General features: G+C 40.5%; 1 protein-coding gene across 1 annotated transcript; it reads left to right on the plus strand.

The window, feature by feature from the left end:
* Positions 1–4,737: 4,737 nt before the first annotated feature.
* cdhr5a (cadherin-related family member 5a) lies at positions 4,738–20,156 on the plus strand. Its single transcript, XM_030047805.1, has 14 exons — positions 4,738–4,837; positions 5,902–6,074; positions 6,890–6,949; positions 7,942–8,031; positions 8,136–8,222; positions 8,885–8,989; positions 9,082–9,267; positions 9,996–10,086; positions 10,938–11,035; positions 11,154–11,360; positions 12,471–12,584; positions 12,698–12,764; positions 16,913–17,073; positions 18,793–20,156. Exons 1-14 carry the CDS (start codon positions 4,747–4,749, stop codon positions 19,381–19,383), a joined length of 2,121 nt encoding a protein of 706 aa, XP_029903665.1. The 5' UTR covers positions 4,738–4,746; the 3' UTR covers positions 19,384–20,156.
* The last annotated feature ends 895 nt before the right edge of the window (positions 20,157–21,051 follow it).

Consider the following 21,051-nt stretch of genomic DNA (forward strand, 5'->3'; position numbering starts at 1 on the left):
GGAGGTATGATAGGAAGCAAAATAACAAGAAAGCTAAACTTATCTGTTTTAATGAAAATGTGCTTGTTATCTGTCCTTTTTTTTTCTCTTAAAAATTGTACACAAACATTTTTTTCCCAATAGCTCCCAAGTTGCTTTTTGTTTTGGTTTGTTTTGTTTTGTTTTTTGTGAAACCAGTCTCTGTTGCAGTCCAGTGCATTGCTTTGCTCTCCTCTAGCGCTCTCTAGTGGCTGTGATGTGCACTGTGGGACAGGTCGCGGTGACACAACATACACTATATTACCAAAAGTATTCGCTCACCTGCCTTTACTCATACTATGAACTGAAGTGCCATCCCATTCCTAACCCATAGAGTTCAATATGATGTCGGTCCACCTTTTGCAGCTATTACAGCTTCAACTCTTCTGGGAAGACTGTCCACAAGGTTGAGGAGAGTGTTTATAGGAATTTTTGACCATTCTTCCAAAAGCGCATTGGTGAGGTCACACACTGATGTTGGTCGAGAAGGCCTGGCTCTCAGTCTCCGCTCTAATTCATCCCAAAGGTGTTCTATCGGGTTCAGGTCAGGACTCTGTGCAGACCAGTCAAGTTCATCCACACCAGACTCTGTCATCCATGTCTTTATGGACCTTGCTTTGTGCAGTGGTGCACAGTCATGTTGGAAGAGGAAGGGGCCCGCTCCAAACTGTTCCCACAAGGTTGGGAGCATGGAATTGTCCAAAATGTTTTGGTATCCTGAAGCATTCAAAGTTCCTTTCACTGGAACTAAGGGGCCAAGCCCAGCTCCTGAAAAACAACCCCACACCATAATTCCTCCTCCACCAAATTTCACAGTCGGCACAATGCAGTCTGAAATGTACCGTTCTCCTGGCAACCTCCAAACCCAGACTCCATCAGATTGCCAGATGGAAAAGCGTGATTCATCACTCCAGAGAACGCGTCTCCACTGCTCTAGAGGCCAGTGGCGGCGTGCTTTACACCATTGCATCCGACGCTTTGCATTGCACTTGGTGATGTGTGGCTTGGCTGCAGCTGCTCGGCCATGGAAACCCATTCCATGAAGCTCTCTGCGTACTGTACTTGGGCTAATCTGAAGGTCACATGAAGTTTGTAGCTCTGTAGCAATTGACTGTGCAGAAAGTCGGCGACCTCTTTGCACTATGCGCTTCAGCATCCGCTGACCCCTCTCCGTCACTTTACGTGGCCTACCACTTCGTGGCTGAGTTGCTGTTGTTCCCAAACGCTTCCACTTTGTTATAATAGAGCTGACAGTTGACTGTGGAATATTTAGGAGCGAGGAAATTTCACGACTGGATTTGTTGCACAGGTGGCATCCTATGACAGTTCCACGCTGGAATTCACTGAGCTCCTGAGAGCGGCCCATTCTTTCACAAATGTCTTGTTTCACAGTCTGCATGCCTGAGTGCTTGATTTTATACACCTGTGGCCAGGCCAAGTGATTAGGACACCTGATTCTGATCATTTGAATGGGTGAGCGAATACTTTTGGTAATATAGTGTACAACAGCAATGACATAATTCAGGCAACCCAACACTGCAGACCAGGCACCAGAAGCGTCGCATTCATCAAACCTTTCATATCACAGGATCAGGCAGCGACAGGACAGGATTACCTCAGTTGCATCACCAACGCCAAGATTATTGAATCCTTACAATAAGTACAGTAAGCTGTAACTGATGCTGGACATTGATTTACGTTCATCATAAGCCTTTTCTATAATCCCTGGCTTTTTTCATTTTATCCCTATTGCTTTGTCTGCTCTTTAGTTATTTTTTAACATCAAGGAATTTTGTTTGGTGGACTTTGTATTTGAGGAAAAACTGGCATATTTTAAGTGAGAAATTTTAAATTTTAAATAAGACATAATACTGGTCAAAATTAGGCATCACAGATGCCTTTTTAAACCATGACGTTACCTTGAAAACTGTTACTATGTCAACAAAAATCTCCATCAAAGGATTTTCCTCAGGATGTGAGGTGTTGATGCTGGGACAGAGAGAGCAGAGGCATACTGATGAATTGATGTGCTGAATTAATATATAATCAAGCACTTTCAAGGCCCTCAATTCCTAAAATAAATAAATAAATAAATAAACAACTTTCAAGACATCATGTTCAAACTTTCAGGGATTTTCAGGAAAATTTTACGTCACTGTTCTTTCTGTTTTCTGTCATTGTTCGTTTTTTAAATTTTCACTACATGTGAAACACTTTGTAACTATGTATTTAAAATGATATATAAATAAAGTAGTAGGCTATTACAGTAATAGCAGTAGTAGTTACTGAGATAGAAGTAGTACTTTATTATGCGATAATACCATGCCAATTTTATTTATTACAGAAAATCAGAAACTGTGCAAGACATAACAGTCTGACAAACACAAACCAACACTGCATACACACACACACACACACATACAACCAAATGTGATCAGTAAGCAGATAGGTCAGGCTGATCATCTGTTGGTGTAGCAGGGCAGGATGCAGAGTGTGTGTGTGTGTGTGTGTGTGTGTTACTGATGAGCTATGTGCTTCATGTGACATCATTACACTGTATGCCTGTTGTTCCCACACAGAGTTGAGGGGGCCACTGGTGTGTATGTGTGTGTGTGTGTGTGTGTGTGTGTGTGTGGGCGAGCACTGGGATTACTCGCTGCACAACACAAGAGCATGTATGGTGTGTTGCACTGCCTACATGTGAATCCATTTACGTGTCCCAGTTTGCGTCTTTGTGTAATGTTCTGTCATGACTGCAGAGATGGGATGAACATTATTCTCAATATGAAGGGAGCCATTAGTCATTTAAAAACTCACCAATATGTCACAGCAATATAAGTGGTACATATCAGTCAGTTTTGTTCACTGCCAACATGATACGGCAGCTCCTCTCAAACCACAGCTACTTAAAAACATCATTGCATTGTTTTTATTCATTTAATTACTGAGTAATGTTTTTTGTATGAAATATTGCACTGTGAAAATTGTTGACTGAAGTGAGGAGGTTTAGATTCAAATTTGCATAGTCCACCTTTAAAGGGACACTCCACTGCATACTGCATGATTTCTGTATCAAGGGCTCACTGTGTTCTGCCTTCAAGCCCTGGCGAAGAGAGCTGCAATTTTATGATTTTACAAGAGCAAAGCATGATCAAAAGTTCTGTTTAAAAAGGCTCACACTCATTATGCTGTATAATCCAAGTGTCCTGTAACTCTCTCATGCACGGTCCTGAAACGTGAGCGCACAAACGTGTCCGTCAAAACGCTTGGTCAGTGAAATGCATGCGCTTGTGCACATGACCATGCATGGGAAGATTTTGCGTAAGTGGCCTTGCAGGAAGATTTGAGCAAAAAATACACATGTTTTTGAAGTACTGAGCACACAACTTGATACCAGAAACTTGCATTCAGGGACGGGTTTTGCTGTGGGCAGTGTGGGCAACTGCCCAGGGTGCAATCTACTTGGGGGCGCACGAGAAAAAAAAAAAAAAAGCCGTACTACCGTATTGACCAGCACATGCCGCAGCACCATCAGTTGGCATCACGCGGGCCAGCCGCGGCACCATCAGGCGGCATCAGGCGGGCCAGCCGCGGCACCATCAGTCGGCATCAGGCGGGCCAGCCGCGGCACCATCAGTCAGCATCAGGCGGGCCAGCCGCGGCACCATCAGTCGGCATCAGGCGGGCCGGCCGCGGCACCGTCCGGTACCGCGCCCACCCGGTCAGGTCTGCCGGATCTGACAGGTTAGTTGCCTGATTCTGGCCGGTGCCGTGGCCGGCTCGCCTGATGTCAACTGATGGTGCCGCGGTGCCGCGGCCGACTGGTGCCGCGGGGGGGGGGGGGGGTTGGAGTAGTAACATGAAAGGGCGCAAGCCAGTAATTTCGCCTAGGGCGGCAACACAGGCAGAACCGCCACTGCTTGCATTATACAGCATGAGCTTTTTAAACTTTTGAAAGTTGTAAAACTGCAGACCCAATTTCCACTGGAACAGTGAGGGCTAGCATTTGTGGAATATGAGTTAAGCATGAAGGCTTGTGTGTAAAACTTTGTTTTTCAGGGATTGAGGGCTGCGCACGGTGCATTATTGGTGAAGTGTCCCTTTAAATAGCCACTTAGTCTTGTCATCAGTGGTTTTAGTGTTCCACATGCTGAGTGCTGTTTTGGAAATGGTATTTGGTACTGGTGCTGAATCCTGTTCACCATTTTGAACTGCCCATTTACTGGCAAATGTATTTTGTAGTGAGACATTTCACCTGGTTAAAGTAACTAAATAATTCAAAAACTTTAATCACTACTCATCTTCAACCCCCCTTAAATGTATTTATTTTATTTTATTTTATTTTATTTTATTTTTATAATTCTACAACTTTAAACAGCCGTCTCTATCCTAAAGAATACCTAGTCATCTAATAAATGCTCCCAGCTGCCAGCATTCCTCTGGTGGATTCCTCCCAGGGCTTTGTGAGTGCAGCCTGGCCACCAATACAGAATGACCCATCCAGCTAAAACAGATGCAAGTATTTTTGTAGGAGGTTGCAAGTCTTGCTGCTGGCAGGCACTGTATGCAATATATGCCCGTAAGATGAAGTCACAAACATTGCAACTGTAGTCAACTCCCACTTGCCGGGAAGCACAGACAGGGCATTATGTGCAGAAGTACCAGCTGGTACCACGGGTTCCTCATCCTCCTCGGGACTTCATTTGTTGGTGCCTCTGAAATCAGGACATGGAACTGAAATCGTGTAGAAAACCTGTGAACTTTCTCTTTGGATGCTTAGTCGTCGTCTCCTTTTGTACAGTTTGTCCAGCTCAAAGACGTAAGTACAGTTCAGCTTTCCACTGAGGGTGTCATCGCTCACTGGTAGGAAGGGGTTGTGTATATATGCTGATGAGGCTTACTCTGTTGACTGCGCAGCGTGTATGAGTGTGTGTGTGTGTGTGTCTGTGTGTCAGGATGCAGGGGGGGTAGGAGGTAGGGCTTGTATTTTATATTTGCTCCTGAAAAGGATCAAATAATAATAAGAAAAATCAAAACATTTTGCCTGTCCTCACTGTGTTGAGGCTCTAAATCACAGGGTTAGGGTTGAGGTGAAATTCGATTAGGCCTGCAGAAGGTCTCTTCATAAATCATGCTGGATTGAGAGGTTCAATGTCCCATATTGATAATAAGCTACCTAGACAAACCTTTAAACATCCTGTAACATCCTCAGTTAATCAGTTTTGGTCTACACTGACCAATCAGAGGCTGCCACCTGCTCTGTAAGCAGTAACCACACACCTGTTGATTGAAAGCTGGCTTGGTCTTTGTTGTGCATGTTGTCCTGCTGCCACTTTGTTCATTCATCTGTGAGTCGTTGCTGAGCTGTAGACTTTGTTCTCTTAATGAAAAGTTGGGAGAGGACTAGGTACGTTTGGGGTGCCCTGTACATGGTTGCATGCTGTACATGTAGGCTACTTTGTCTAGATGCACAAGTCAGAAGGTGAGTGCCACCCTCTGTAATTTAATGGTGGTTAGCCACTGCGATCCTCAGTTTTGTTTTTTTGTTTTTTTTTCCACTTTGGAATATACTACAGGAGCACCATCTGTTGTCCCATCCCCTCTTTGAATCTGTGATGTGTTGGTGATAAATATAGAACAGAAGCTCTTGTAAATGTCTGGTCATTTGGTTTGTTCTGCATCCTGTCAACTAACGCCACACTCTACACTGCAGGTCTCTGTGCAGATCTTTATGTCACAGAAATCTTAAATGTCCACATGCAAATCGACATTACATCCTCTCCCATGAGGTCTTAACCCTATGATGCAAGCGCTGAGGCCGCAGTTTATGTTTTGTTGCTCTCAAAATCTGATTTGTTTCATATGACGCTCCGCCTTTCTTAGTTTGCACAGTTTCTCCTGGCCAAGTGTCGATAGCAGAAAACAACACCGCGGACATTCTGGTTGCAAAGATCAGCTCTGGTAGCGATGTCACGTTGACCGTTGTAGGGAACCCTGAGGATCTCTTCTACTTAAAGGGGAATGAGCTGATGGTAAAGAAAGGACTGGACTATGAGGTAATCCCCATGACTTGACAAGTTTAATTAAAGATGTAACTCAAAGAATACAGAAATCTAGATTGAGATTGAGATGGTCAGATGTGTTTATTTGCAGTTCTGTAGTGAGGTAAACAAGCAACACATCAGCTGCTTGTTGATGGTTGTAAACAAATCAGTACTGCCCACATGTGTCTTACATGGCAAGAAAGATCATTCATTCTTCATTCATGGTCCAAAGATTACAGATGCCTTTTGAAATGATATAATATTCAGTTTTAATGATTTTGTTTTATATATACTTTGACTCAGGATATGAAACGTGTCCTTCATGATGTTTTGAAGGTAAATGTAGTTAAATGATTTAAAGTGCATTGACTGAGCGAATTTGATGACACTCACAATACTGGCTCCTGATTCATCAACAGCAGCAGGCAAACCTACTGAATGGAAGCTCTCTAGTTCAAGCACTACAAGATGGCCTGATTGGAAGGATTGCAGTAAATATTTAGAGAGGAAAACCAATCAGGACCAAGTCTAGTTGTGATGCGTTAGTGTGAAAAGGCCTGGATAAACGGGATCTAACTTTGACAGCACAATAACATACATTTAACTACTGAAATGAAAACAAAATGTAACATCATTGACCAGGTGTTGGTTGCAATTGCTATAATAGGCTCCCCCTCAGGTTTACAAGAATATGACTAAGAATATGCCTTCATTCAATCATCATCAGTGCTCATGTTAAGGTATTAGGTAAAGATAAATGTGCCTTTTGAAAAGCCGTATAGAAATGATGGTGTCATTGCTGATATGTATGATATCTATTTCTGTAGTCTCTACCCCTGGCGGCTCTAGTGGTGCGGGTGCAATGCAGCAGAGCAGGCTCCAGATCTGTGAGTAGGAAAGTCACATCGCAATTACTCATGTCAGCCAAGCAGACACCAAAAAAAGACAATGTGCTAATGAGCAAAGCAAATGCATTGTGAACTGCTTTCTTACCGGATGTGGTTCAGCATACTGTTGCTCTTATAACACCTCTGAAACCAGGGGTGGGCATTTGTTTTGAAATTTTTCATTGCACCCTCTACACAAAATGTCATTTATCTAAAGATCGCTGCTTTAACCCATGAAGACGTAGTTTTTATATTGTAAAGCAGAATGTCGACAATCAACAAACAGACAGACAAAAAAACCTTATAACCTTTCAGACAAGACATTGAATTTTCTATGATAAATAAATAAATAACTACAAGAGAAAGTAACTTCATATGCTTCATAAGTAGCGAATTTTCAATTTTGGGGGAAAAGAAATGAAGGGCATTTTGTTCCAAGGGCTACATAAAAAAATTCTAACTAGAAGTCAGCCTCTGAGCTCCTGTGTTTCAGAGGTTATTACTGTATATCTACACTCAGTAGCCACTTTATTAGGTCCACCAGTACAATCTAATACCTTCCAATATGGCTGGTCTGTCATAAAGTTTCCTTTTCTGATGCCTGTAATGCTCAGGTTTTCTTTTTGTCACAGTAATAGAGGTGTGCATTCAATTCTATGTTTGGCACTGAGCTCATAGTTAGTGGTGCTGTTGCACGGGACTGCATTTTATTGAAAGGTGTTTCCACTATTCTGTCCCCCGTCATGTATACAAATAGTGAGGACAAAAAATTAGAAACACGTGTCAATGTAATGTAGTCCAGTACAAGACCTCTGCAAACTACAACTTGAATAATAAACAGAATTAAACTTGCACATTCACTTCTGAACTGCATTAGATTGTACACGTGGAGCTGATAAAGTGGACACTGAGTATATATCGATGTATACATGAAGCTGTTTTCCTCTAAATGCAAACTGTGCTGATTCCATCGCTGTCCTGCCCTCATCCAGGTCAACGTGTCTGTGCAAGTTTCTGTTGAAAATGTGAACGATAATCCTCCAAACTTCTCACAAAACCACTATGTTCTGGAGGTGAATGAGGTGAGCGATGTGATTCTGACTTTGAAGAACATCTCTGTTTTCTATAATCCATGTGTTTGCATTATGCTTCAGCTCAGAGATTATGCTGACTCTGTCTCGTGCAGCTCGCTCCAGTCAACTCCAGCGTGGGGCTGATAGAGGCCACCGATGTGGATTCAGAGCTTTTGTACTACCGCTTAGAGTCCGCCTCGGTAAGAGCACAGCTAACTGGAGTGACACTGTAAATACAGGACAGCACCAACTGTATGTACACAACTATACTGGCTTTTCAGACTGAGAGAACATAATACATATACACAGACTGCTGCAATAATGCCATCTTCATATACTTGTCATCTTATTCTTCCTAACAGCAAAAATTCTGTTATTATTGACACTCTTCACACTCAACTGCTGCAATCATGTCATTCCTGGACATTTTCATTGTATGTCAGCTTGCACAGATTAGTTGCACTTATTTCTATTTGCACAAAATGTTAATCTAATTTATGTTGCAGTTGCCATTTATCTTACTTTTATCTAATATTTTTTTATGTGTTTCTTTATATTATTGTTTTTACATTTGTAATATTGTTTATACCTTGTACTTTGTATCTTGTTACCTTTGCACTACACTGACACACAAAGCATTTCACTGCACGTTGCGTGGTGTTTGATTGTGCATGTGACCAATAAAATTAGATTATGTAAGATTGGGTTGGATTGGACATGATAAGATTTTTTTATGTCTACGCACTCCATGAATATCTCAAACTTATATTAATACTAAATAAAGTAAAGAATTAACTGATGCTGATTGATGTGAAAGTGTACAAGCAGAGGTTAATCCTTGCCTTTGTCCTTTTCTTTTCAGGACAAGTATTTCCGTTTGGAGAACATCAACACCCCAAAGATACTGGTTCAAAGCATCATGGACTATGATGTCATACAAAAGATCTCTTTGATTTTGCATGTGCAGGTAAAACAATCATGGATCATCCATCACACAACACCCAGGGAGGATGTGAATCTTTTTGACCTCTGACCCATGTAATGTGTCACACGCTCCAGGACACGTTCAACGGCTCGGCCTCCAACAAGCCCTTCTTCACCTCCGTGGCCACCATCACGGTGCACGTGAAAGACATCGACAACCGGCCGCCATGGTTCCAGCCCTGCATGAGGGCCAACATGGGAATCGCCAAACTCTGCGTCAGCACAGGCTACAGGGGCCGAGTCAATCTGACTGAAAAAGAGGTGAGTCTTTGTCTAAAACTGCTTCATGGGAACAGATTAGAGTCTCATTTTTCTTCATTCGAATCAGGTTTCCTGAATTTAGAATGAGCTCTCTGAAACACACATCTGGAGACTTAGCAAAATCAAAAAAGTGAAGATTCAATCCACTGACACTGGGAAATGTACTGGTACTAATACTACTAATCACTGTTGAAGTTTTGTCCCTTCTCTGCGCTCATGGTCCATTTCAGAAAGTTATTGAAAATTTTTGGAAACTTATCTAAAATTAATATGTACTTTTAACCAAATTTATGCTTACCAGCATGTTGGATTGGACTCTTGTTCATTTGATTGTCCTAATAGGGAGAGAGAGAGAGAGAGAGAGAGAGAGAGAGAGAGAGAGAAATCTGAAGTGAGAAAGCTAAATCCGCTAATTGCTTTTTTTTTAAATTCAGTGATTCAATATGAGCTCGACAAATACAAACGTAAATGCACTTCCAGTGTATTTGAATCTGTTTTTAAATTACAAAATATCTGTTTCCAGGCATGCTGCATCTCTCTGTATCTTACGATGATGTTGTTCGCTGTGAAAAATCAGACTTAATCTGTGCCTGCCCTTCTGATAACACACGCTCGTCAGATGTTGCTCGTCAGATGTTGGCTTTTGTAGTCCTGCCTGTAAAGAATGTATTTTCAAATGAATACAAATGAGAGTTGCAGGTTTAGTGTGTCATGATTTTAATCCTCAGGAGGGGCCGTTAATACTGGAGCCCGGCCCCGTGTTCGCAAAGGATGGAGACAGGAACAGGAGCGAGCAGATCAGCTACAGAATACTCCGAGGTTTGATATGAACACAAGCTTTCAGTCACTCATGATCAATAATCAGTGGTCATGATTTTTACTCTGTGCTGATATATTGGTGACCATTTCTTAGCTGTTTCCATGGCACATTCATCACTGGCTCTTGATTTGTTTCAGGATGCACTTAAGAATGAACATTCATAAGAACTTCATTATAAGTTTAGTGTTTTGCTTTGCTAAACTGTCTGAGAGCATGACATCATGACCATAATTGTCAATTAATGTGTTTGTAGCACTTCTTCAATTTTAAATTTTTTCTTCATTTTGCCCATAACAAAGATCCACGGAAAAGGTTAAAAAAAAAAAAAAGAAAAAAAAAAACACTTTTAATCTAAACTTAAAAACTTAAAAAAAAAAAAAAAGTTTTGTTCGAAATTGCATCCAATATCTCCATCCAATATCCAGTACATTACCTGTAAAATGGGTCCTGTCAGTATAAGTCATCTCCGCTTATACAACATTTAACAACTATTAAATATGAACATCACTCAAATTAAGATTTCTTATACATTATTAATCTAGCCAAAGACAACTCAAGTATTCCCCATTATAAAGACATTTTCAGCTTTCAATTTTGTGTGGTGGGGATTTAGTTTTGAACTTTGGTTCATATTCATGCAACATTAAAATGGCATTAATCTATACTGAAGAATTAAAAAAAAAAAAAAAAAAAAACTGATTGAACCTTGATGAATGTGTCCTGTAACATGTCATCATGCCAAAGGCTAGGGGGGCAAATGTTACATAAAGCCCTCCAAAGAAATCCTTACTCACTGTATGTATTAATGTACTGATGTATTGTCTAAATGAGATGTTCTTTGCTTATCCAGGGAATGAGGGCAGTATATTCCAGATTGATGAGGACACAGGGAATATCACCATGGCTAAAGCTGCAGATATTGCCGGCCCAGTAACCCTCACTGTTCTGGTACCAATTCAGTCTGTGCATGATGTTGTTCCACAGCGGTTGTGATGGAAACAGAATATATAGATTTATTACAGCTGCTGAGGTTTAACATATTTCCTTCTTGGTTATCACCCCTCAGGCATCACAGGTAACCAACAGGGACCAGTTTGCTGTGACAATGGTCACCATCGAGGTGATGAAGAAGAGCAGAAACCCTCCTCGCTTTGAGAAGGAGCGCTACGAGGGCTATATCTACAGCAACTCTGTGCCTGAGAGCATGATCCTGAGAGATCGCAGCTCTAACAGGCCCTTCAGGGTCCGGGCCAGAGACGAGGACTTTGCCTCCGTAAGTGCTATTTATGTGGTGGTGTTTTTTAAGGTAAAGAACATTATTGCATCCCCAAATTAGGTCTAGGGGGAGAGGGAGGTAACATACAGCTATGTGAAGGATCTGAGGAGTCAGTAGGTTACGGTTATTGCCAGTTTTTGAAGCACTGACTATCCTTAGTGAGAGCCTAGGTCGAGATAACAAACCAAACATCCCTAACTAGAAACAAATTCACCATAACTAAAATTGCCCACAAAAGAAACGGTTACACTGTTAACTAAACTCCCTATCAACCAACAGGAGGAAAGAGATTTGAACAAAAATGGCAGCTCTCCCCTTCAGCTTTCTGACAAAATCTAAGTAAAAGTTAAATCATATAAAAAGAAATGTAGGATTAACAGCCAAATACACTGCTAAATACAAGTGTACAATCGTCAAGGCAGAAGCAGGCAGGCCCAAAGAAAAGACGGAGAGATGTGCAGCTCCTCAGGTCTTATATATGCCCAGGTGAACAGAGCCCACAGCACATTAATGCAGTTTACAAAAAATACATTCATCTATGGGGGAATGTAACAATCATTCAGTGGCATTGAGTTTAGAATGTAAAATGTTCTTCAACTAATAATCTGCAGCTTTTTCTTTAAACTCAATCCTCTGTAGGTTTTCACTTTTTTGGCTCTTCTGACAACCTATGACTGGGTCCTCTGGGTTCAGGGAGTGATGCATTTCAGCAGCAAGAGCAGTTTTGTTTCGGAGAAATAATTTAAAAAACAGCTGTGTAGTGTAGTTGGTGTGACCAGTAATAACCACAGAAAAGAGCTCCACCTACAGAAAAAAAGCATTAACAGAAAATCCAGGGAAGAAGACATTTAGCACCTTAAGAGCAAGTCTCTAAAAAGTAAAGTGACCCTCTATATGCCATAACTAGAGTGATCACTGACATCACTTTTCTAAAATTATATCACTCTCTTTCTTACCCATGGTCAACTTTAAAATTCAAAACAACGTTCAAGGCAATAATAATAATAATAATAATAATAATAATGTGTGTGTGTGTGTGTGTGTGTGTGTGTGTGTGTGTGTGTGTTTGTGTGTGTCTGTGTGTGTGTGTGTGTGTGTGTGTGTCAGGGTGTGAATCCAGATGTGAAGTATGAGGTGCAGTACAGCAGTTACGTCAATGTGACCTCAGAGGGCTTTGTGATTCTGAAGAGGGTTGTGAAGACCGAGTCCTTTGCACTTCAGGTGACTGACATCCATGTTTTAAGCTGAGAAAACATTACAAATGCTGCATGTCCTGTCAGATTTTAAAAAGCTGCTCTCTATATAGAATTGTTTTTCCTTGCTACTGCCTGCAGATAAAAGCAGTGGACACCACAACAGGGGAGTTTGGCACAGCGGCCCTCTCTGTTCAAGTCATACCTGGTAAGACCACCCAGCTTCATCTTTCCCACAACCTCTTGCCATGTCCCAGCTGTGTGCAGGTTCTGTGCACAATCTCAACAATAGACTAACTGAGTCAATATCAATATAGGGTACCATTTGGTGTCCCGGGCAGAAATCACTCACTTTTCATGAAAAATTTGCAAAATAACAAAACTCTAAGGGTTTATTATAAATGGCCAAACATTTAAACACACATTGGTACAGAGATACATCTTTAAAAGGGTGTTTTTTATATTTTAAAAAATGTTCTATGATTAGATGCATGTGATTTTGCCATGTCCCAAACTACTCTCTACTAACTTCACTGAGTGAAATAAGTAGATAAATGATATACAATGTACAAACCTTTTACATGCTCTTGTTGCTCTCATCAAGTACTTGAATAAAATGAGTCAATTGGATCATTTATGGTCTAATTTCATAATAATAACATAATAAAATATTTTACATGTGTCCCTGGATTTGCTGTCCACCCCGTCATTAGGTGGTTACTGACACTAAAAGAAACCACCTGCTGTAATCAGTGACATCACTACCACTGCTTTGTCTTTTACAAATGGAGTGAAGAATAGCTCCTGCAGAGAGAGTACATATCAACATTTATATTTTGACATTTTCATCATTTTATGATTGAACTTGAATGTGTTCAATCTTAAATCTTAAATCTTAAATCTCTTAAAGTGTCCACCCTGTCATTGCAAAATATGAATCTATATAAATGCTTTTCAGAAATTCAAAATATGTTTGTTAAAGTATACACAGTCACCTTCCTAACTGATACATGTTGCTAGCTAATGGCCCACCATGTGCTCATTAAATACTAACTTCAGCCAGAAACGTCCACCCTGTCATTGTCCACCCCGTCATCAAGTCTAGTTTTATAACAGTTTTATAAGTTTTTCAGTGTTTCAGAAGTCAAGTGGAGGACAAAACATATGCAGAGAAAGAAACCATTTGAAAGGATACCTATGTTTATACTTTTTGTGGTAGGCCTACATTTAGGGACCAAGGGTTTTTGTTTTGTTTATATCAATCTTGTTTGTTCCTCTAGTTGAAGGTTTTATTTATTTATTTTTGCTGTTGTTGAGTGTCATTTCCAAATGTAGCCTACCTGTGCACAATTCAAAATACAGTAGGTGAAAAAAAGTCATGTTTTGACAAAAAAACATTTGTTGACAAAACCATAACATTTTTTCCTTTAAATATATATGAGGCACTTCACTATTGTCCACCCTGTCATGCCAAGGTCCACCCCGTCATGTCATTGTCCACCCCGTCGTGTTCATGTTTTATGTGAATAAATTATTATTTTCACAAGTTATCAAAACCTTTTCTGTGATTTTGCTCTGAAGAGATTAGGGCCAAACAGTATTATTTCAAAGTTTGACCAGATACCTTTATTTATAGAGTTTATTCAGAAATGAAAGTACAACTTTCACAAATTTTACATATACAAACATATTTTTCCATAATTTCTGTATTTTTGAGAGATGTTTTCCAGAAACTAAAATATATTCCTGAATGAGGGACCAAATACCTTTCTGAAAATGTACATTTTGTAATCAATATATGATTAGAACATATTTACTCTATTTTGAAATTGTCCCATGACAGGGTGGACACATTTTGCAATTCGCTTGTACTTTCTATGCTTGCAGTCAATTTATAAAAGGTGCAGGAGCTTGACCAACATGCATTTCTAACAGCTTAAGGTCTACTTTATACAATGGATATGGAGTTCAGTGGAAAATCTCATCTTTTTTTGTGTGACATTGGGAAGTCTCAATGGCACTCTATACTGATATTGACTCAACTGTATTTTATGCCCACTCCTCCCAGACAAATAATAAAGCTCTCTGCTCCCTTGGATGGGCTTTATATTATGCAATTGGGCTGGACCTCAGGCTGGGCCAGGCTCATGATGAAACTCATAGACTAATTATCTGTGTGGGATTAACTCTGCTGCAAGCTCTTTCAGTGTATGCTCAAACATGCATTTCTGCTTGCAAGATGATTTTTTTTTTTTTTTTTTTTTTTGCCATGGAAATCACACCTTAGAATTTGCACAGAGATGTGACAACAAACAGTAACACAGAGACACACAAAGGGACAAACAGGATCTTACATACAGTGCAAGGGATCGGTTTAAAGTATATATCTGGCAGTACAGTAAAATTTCAAGAAAACATTTGATCAACAAATGCACATTCAGCATCAAGAGAAACTGACATGATGGTATTTTGTTGTTTTTTGTGAATTCTTGATTTCATAGTTACATTATGTCACACAACACCGTGGGTAGATTTTCACTCCACTAACTTATACTTTATAATTTTGCTGATTTGTCCTCAATTTAACCCAGAAAGTATTATGACATGCAAAAATTTCACATACTGTATGTTGGCAATGACTTTTCCCACCAAAGTAATTTTATTTAAGTAAGTCAAATAACCTTTTGAGTAGCAGGTACCACAGAGGTACCAAAGTCCACTTACCTCCACTGCATCATGTAGAACCTCCTGTTCAGTGGGCTTGCTTATGCTGTTTTTATTATCATCATCATTATTATTGTTATTGTTTGAAAGAATGTCTTTTTAAGTGAATAGTCCAATATTTTGGGTAAAATACCCTTTTTCCTACTTACCCAGACTGAGACAAGATGTTCAGTACAATTTTCATCTCTGTTCATTCAGTGGTTCAGTTCTATGGGAGTCATTAGCCTAGCTCCTTACAGCAACTCCGAAGCTGTCTTATTTACACAATGTATCATGTATATTTGAAATACACGTCTTGGAATTTAAAGAAAAAAAAAAAATCATTTTGGTCATTTTAGGAGAGGTTTGATGGTTGAACTATAACTGTCCAGCACAGATTAACGTCTCCTAAAAAGTCGTGCATTTCAAATGAGACAGCTTTGGAGTTGCTGTAAGGTTTTTTTTGTTTTGTTTTTTTTTCACTTTGACAGAGCTAAGACTTTAAGTTTTTATGCTAAACTAACACAAAATGTCACCCATGTCAGGAAAGACATGGGAGTATTCTTTTATGCAAACTTGAACATTTGAAAGAACGGCCTCCTACAGGATGTGAGGGATGAGTCTGACCAGTCACTGAAAACAAGGTGACAATAGATGAATGACAATATTTGGGTAGCAGTATGGATCAAATTTGTCATTGTAAAAACTGTAATTTTTCACATCGGTACACAGAATGTACAGTACAGGCCAAAAGTTTGGACACACCTCATTCAATGCGTTTTCTTTATTTTCATGACTATTTACATTGTAGATTCTCACTGAAGGAATCAAAACTATGAATGAACACATGTGGAGTTATGTACTTAACAAAAAAAGGTGAAATAACTGAAAACATGTTTTATATTCTAGTTTCTTCAAAATAGCCACCCTTTGCTCTGATTTCTGCTTTGCACACACTTGGCATTCTCTCAATGAGCTTCAAGAGGTAGTCACCTGAAATGGTTTTCCAACAGTCTTGAAGGAGCTCCCAGAGGTGTTTAGCACTTGTTGGCCCCTTTGCCTTCACTCTGCGGTCCAGCTCACCCCAAACCATCTCGACTGGGTTCAGGTCCGGTGACTGTGGAGGCCAGGTCATCTGCCGCAGCACTCCATCACTCTCCTTCTTGGTCAAATAGCCCTTACACAGCCTGGAGGTGTGTTTAGGGTCATTGTCCTGTTGAAAAATAAATGATGGTCCAACTAAACGCATTTCAGGTGACTACCTCTTGAAGCTCATCGAGAGAATGCCAAGAGTGTGCAAAGCAGTAATCAGAGCAAAGGGTGGCTATTTTGAAGAAACCAGAATATAAAACATGTTTTCAGTTATTTCACCTTTTTTTTGTTAAGTACATAACTCCACATGTGTTCATTCATAGTTTTGATTCCTTCAGTTAGAATCTACAATGTAAATAGTCATGAAAATAAAGAAAACGCATTGAATGAGAAGGTGTGTCCAAACTTTTGGCCTGTACTGTATGTAGTTTGGCTGGAATGCAGCGAACACTGACTTCAGCATACAAGTTATGTGGGTCTATTTTTCAGTCAGTCTATCCTTTCCTCTTTTGATACTTCTAATACTCTTAACTGATTGCTTTAATCTGTTATTCTCTGCAGCTGTGGCCGTCCCATCTCCTTCCAACATAGGCTACCGTGCAGGTGACATGGCGCTGCTGGGCCTGATCATGGCAGCCCTGCTGGTGCTGTGCCTCATTGTGATTGGCTTCCTGATCTCCCGCTTGTGGAAGGGAAACAGTGATATGAACAAACTGTGTGAGGTCAGTGTCCCTCTGTGTATTTTCATTCAGATGTTCTTTTATTGATTTTTTCCCACTGTTACAGAAACATTCCAACACCAAGATCATTTCAGTCCATGTGTCTTCCATGTTCATTCTAATGATACAATGTGTCAGTTCATGTGTGTTCTGTATTCAGTTATAATGATACAATGTATCACTTCATGTATGTTCTGTGTTCCACTCTAATGATACAATGTATCACATCATGTGTCCTTCTGTGTTCCTTTCTAATGATGCAATGTGATATGTGTATTCTGTGTTCTATTCTAATGATACAGTGTATCAGTTCATGTCTGTTCCGTGTTCCATTATAATGATACAATGTATCACTTTGTGTATGTTCTGTGTTCTACTCTAATGATACAATGTATCAGTTCATGTCTTCTGTGTTCCATTCTATTGATATATTGTATCAGTTAATGCAAAGCCTATGTAGAGAGTCCAACCAACTCTGCCACTGACAGAGAAAAACTGCAGCACCACAAAGTTTCTTCCCTCTTGAATTTGTCACAGGTTTTCACACATCATTCTGCATTCACTTGAACTCAGACATCAGAAGTTAGGTTTTGTAAATTTCCAGCCATCAAACATTTTTATTTACATGGCCAAACTGACGTTGAGCTAGATCCCCTCCCTGCAGGAAAGTAGACCCCATGAGCAGCCATTACCTGTGGTCTGCTCCCAGGAACCAGGGGAACATGACTATAGAGTGCAGTATTACAGTTTTTGTGATTGCTTAGGCACTATCCTTGAAACTGTACATACTAACAACAAAACCTTAGACCAAACCTGCAAAACATTGCACATCTCTTGCAAAAGCAAATAATGCTCGCCAAACTCTTCAAACTCCTTTAAAAAATGGTTTTTGCATCAATACAGTACACACAAACCATCATTTGAATAAGCACACAAAACACCAACGACACACTGAGAGTATAAATTAAGAACCTTTTCCTTTTTATCATCCTCTGTAGTTCTCACCCCTCTTTCTCTCTGTCCAATACTGGCCTCTGCTGTTTTTCAAACCAAATGTTTACCTGTGGCCTATTTATAGAGCTCAAGCTCTGATGTGTAGGTAAACTCATTGTTTAAATGTGGAGAGCAGAGAACAAACATTTAGTTTGGCACTCTCGGTAAATGCATTGGCTAAATGCCGTGCTAATGATTTCAGAGATAATGCCTCAAATCACTGTGTTTAAGCATTTAGGAAGAAACTGTAATAAATGAAAGTTTAAGATAGTAAAGGATAACAGGATAAAGACCAAAAACTTTTTTTCTATATCACAATAATACAGAAGTAACAGAGATCTAAACCATAACTTTATGGTTTAGACCTCTGTTACTTTTATATCTCAGCCTCTTCACCTGCTTTTTTGTGTTTTGTGTTTTTCACTTGAAGATACAAAAGTAGATACAAAGACACAAAAGTAAACAAAGCATCTAAATCATACAGTAATGGTTTAGATCTCCCAGAAAGACTCAGCTGTGAAATGCCTGCATGTGCAGAGCTCCTCCTGTGCAGCTTTGATGAATATTTATCAGCTGAAATCCACAGAGGGGCTCTGTGTTAAAACAGGACAAATGAACCTAGCTCACACTTGGGACCCATGGTGGCATCTGTAACACTGAACAATGCCTCAATATCTTCCATGCTTCATTAAATGGTGTATTAACAGGAGGCCTGTCTCCTGTCTCTAGTGCCTACGATCCAGCCACCCCAGGGAGAGGCCCAGGGACTCCATGCAGTATACCAATGATGGCTTCCAGAACGAGGGCGACCAGAGCCGTGGAGGACCCAGGAGGTGGAACTACGCTGTCCCCAGACGGAGCACCGTCCCCCAGGCCCGAGGCAGGGTCATCCCCCTTCAGCGACGAAGCCGCCACTGCTCATCGTGTGGTGTCTACACTAACCATGTGCCTAAGGGCAGCCCTTCCCCAATTCCTGCCCAGAGAGGGGGAAGACATGCGGATGACGATTACAGCTCAAGGTCAATCCTGGCCAAGCAGAGGAGAAGGGAGGGGCAGAAGACGGTGTGGTTCAAAGAGAGCGAGGACTCCTCTGACATCGAAGTGGAGATTATCCCAGACACTGTGGGCCGGGTGGAGGAGGAGACTGAGGAGGAGGTGGAGGCAGAGGTGGAAATGGAAGGGGTTGTCAGGGACCCAGCAGCCCCACAAAGAGACACTGATGCTGGGCAAGAGAACCAGAGCACAGAGTCTAACGAGGACCAGGGGCACGGTGATGCCAGTTCAACAAAAGAGGAGGGAAGCCAGGAGCAGGATGGCTGAGCAGAGATCAGACGTCAAAGCCTCTTCAAATGGTCCAGTGTTGGATGGGGCACAAGTGGTTCGCAGAACTGTGCAAAATGCTGTTTGTTTTCTTGTTTTCATGTTTTGGATGCACCTACAGCGGAAGTTTCAACATTTCACGCTGATGGCTCATGGATAACTGTGAAACCTCAAGAGTAGGTTCCAGGACAAGTATATATTTTCTACTGGGAGTGCTCAAAAAATGCAGCATCAGATAATAAAACTACCTTTACATAGTGTGAGAAGGGTACACCTGTCACCTTCAGACAGATCAGGACATCAAATGACAACTTGAATTAAAATGGGGACTGAAGGGAAAAAAATAAAAGGGACAAAAGTCAGTGCTCAGTGATTTTCATCTTTAGTAAAGGTGGTTATGTTAGTTCTGCCTTTATTATGTCACATCCCAGTGCACTACACACATTTTGTACAAGCTTTACTAAAACAAATCAAAATGATCTGGATTTGGCAGTCAGCAAAATATGTGAAAACAAGACTTTATCAGCTGAATACTAAACGGTTAAAGGAACTTTTTCCTATATTTTATTGAGCATGTTTAGCAAAATAACATTGTTACAGATTTTTTTTAAATTAATATATATCTGACATTTTGTACATTTAAGTGTAGAGATGCTTGAGGGAATAATAAAATTTAGAAGATTTGTCATGTCTACATCACCTTATTATGGAGTGTTTCGCTGGTTTCATATTAATTTCTCCCGTGGTGAACAAGACATTTCCCACAAGGTGTCTATATACAGTGGTGGAAAAAGGTTTTGGACACCCTTAAAATTTTACACAATCTCAAACATTATCATGAAATATTTGTGGTAAAATCTTTTTTGTGTTTCAAGAGGTGTGGCTGCATTAGACAGATAGAAATTAAAAAATACAAATACAAAAATACAAATACAAATTGTATTTTTTTGTTTATTGTTTACAAGAAAAACTAACAAAACTAATGTGCATAGCCTCACATTAGTAGGAGGAAGATAAAGCTGGAAACTGGACTCATCTGACCACAGAATCTTCCTCCAATTGCTGGCTGTCCAGTTCTTGTGTGCCTGGGCCCAACGACGCCGGGCTAGCCTCTGTCTCTCACTGATCAGGGGCTTCTTGATAGCCTTGTAGGACCTTAAGCCATGATCTAAAAGTCGGCCACGTACAGTGCGGGTGGAACACTGGACCCCAGTTTGGTTTGACCACTGCTGCTGAAGCTCCTGTGATGTCATTCGGCGGTTTTGCCTGCACATGCGGATCAGGATGCGGTCATTTCTTGCTGAAGAAACCCTTGGACGCCCAGATCTTGGTTTGTCTTCCAAGCTGTTAGTTCGTCTGTATTTCTGCAGAGTGTATCCAACTGCTGAAGGACTGCATCTGCACCTCCTGGCTATCTGGCAGCAGCTGTGCCCTTCCTGGCTGAGAATCTTTATCTTCAGGCGTGTTTCCTGTGCTAGGTTCCTTGTTTTAGCCATTTTTGTGTCTGAAGAACTTTCAAATGTGCTGGCTTTATATAGACACGAAGCTTGGCAACAAAAATTGTGTCTTTTAATAAAAAGAACAACCTTCATCACTGGTACCAAAATTACCCAATACTCAAAATTTCTTATGTAGTTTTATGGAACCAATCAATTTTAAGTTTTTAAT

The sequence above is a fragment of the Myripristis murdjan genome, chromosome 3 (assembly GCF_902150065.1).
Source record: "Myripristis murdjan chromosome 3, fMyrMur1.1, whole genome shotgun sequence".
In the NCBI taxonomy this organism is placed as follows: domain Eukaryota; kingdom Metazoa; phylum Chordata; class Actinopteri; order Holocentriformes; family Holocentridae; genus Myripristis; species Myripristis murdjan.

Coding starts and splice junctions, on each gene's coding strand:
- cdhr5a (XM_030047805.1), top strand. CDS start 4,747: ATGGAACTGAAATCGTGTAGAAAACCTGTGAACTTTCTCTTTGGATGC. Junction 4,838..5,901: donor AGTTTGTCCAGCTCAAAGAC/GTAAGTACAGTT, acceptor CGCCTTTCTTAG/TTTGCACAGTTTCTCCTGGC. Junction 8,990..9,081: donor CTTTGATTTTGCATGTGCAG/GTAAAACAATCA, acceptor CACACGCTCCAG/GACACGTTCAACGGCTCGGC.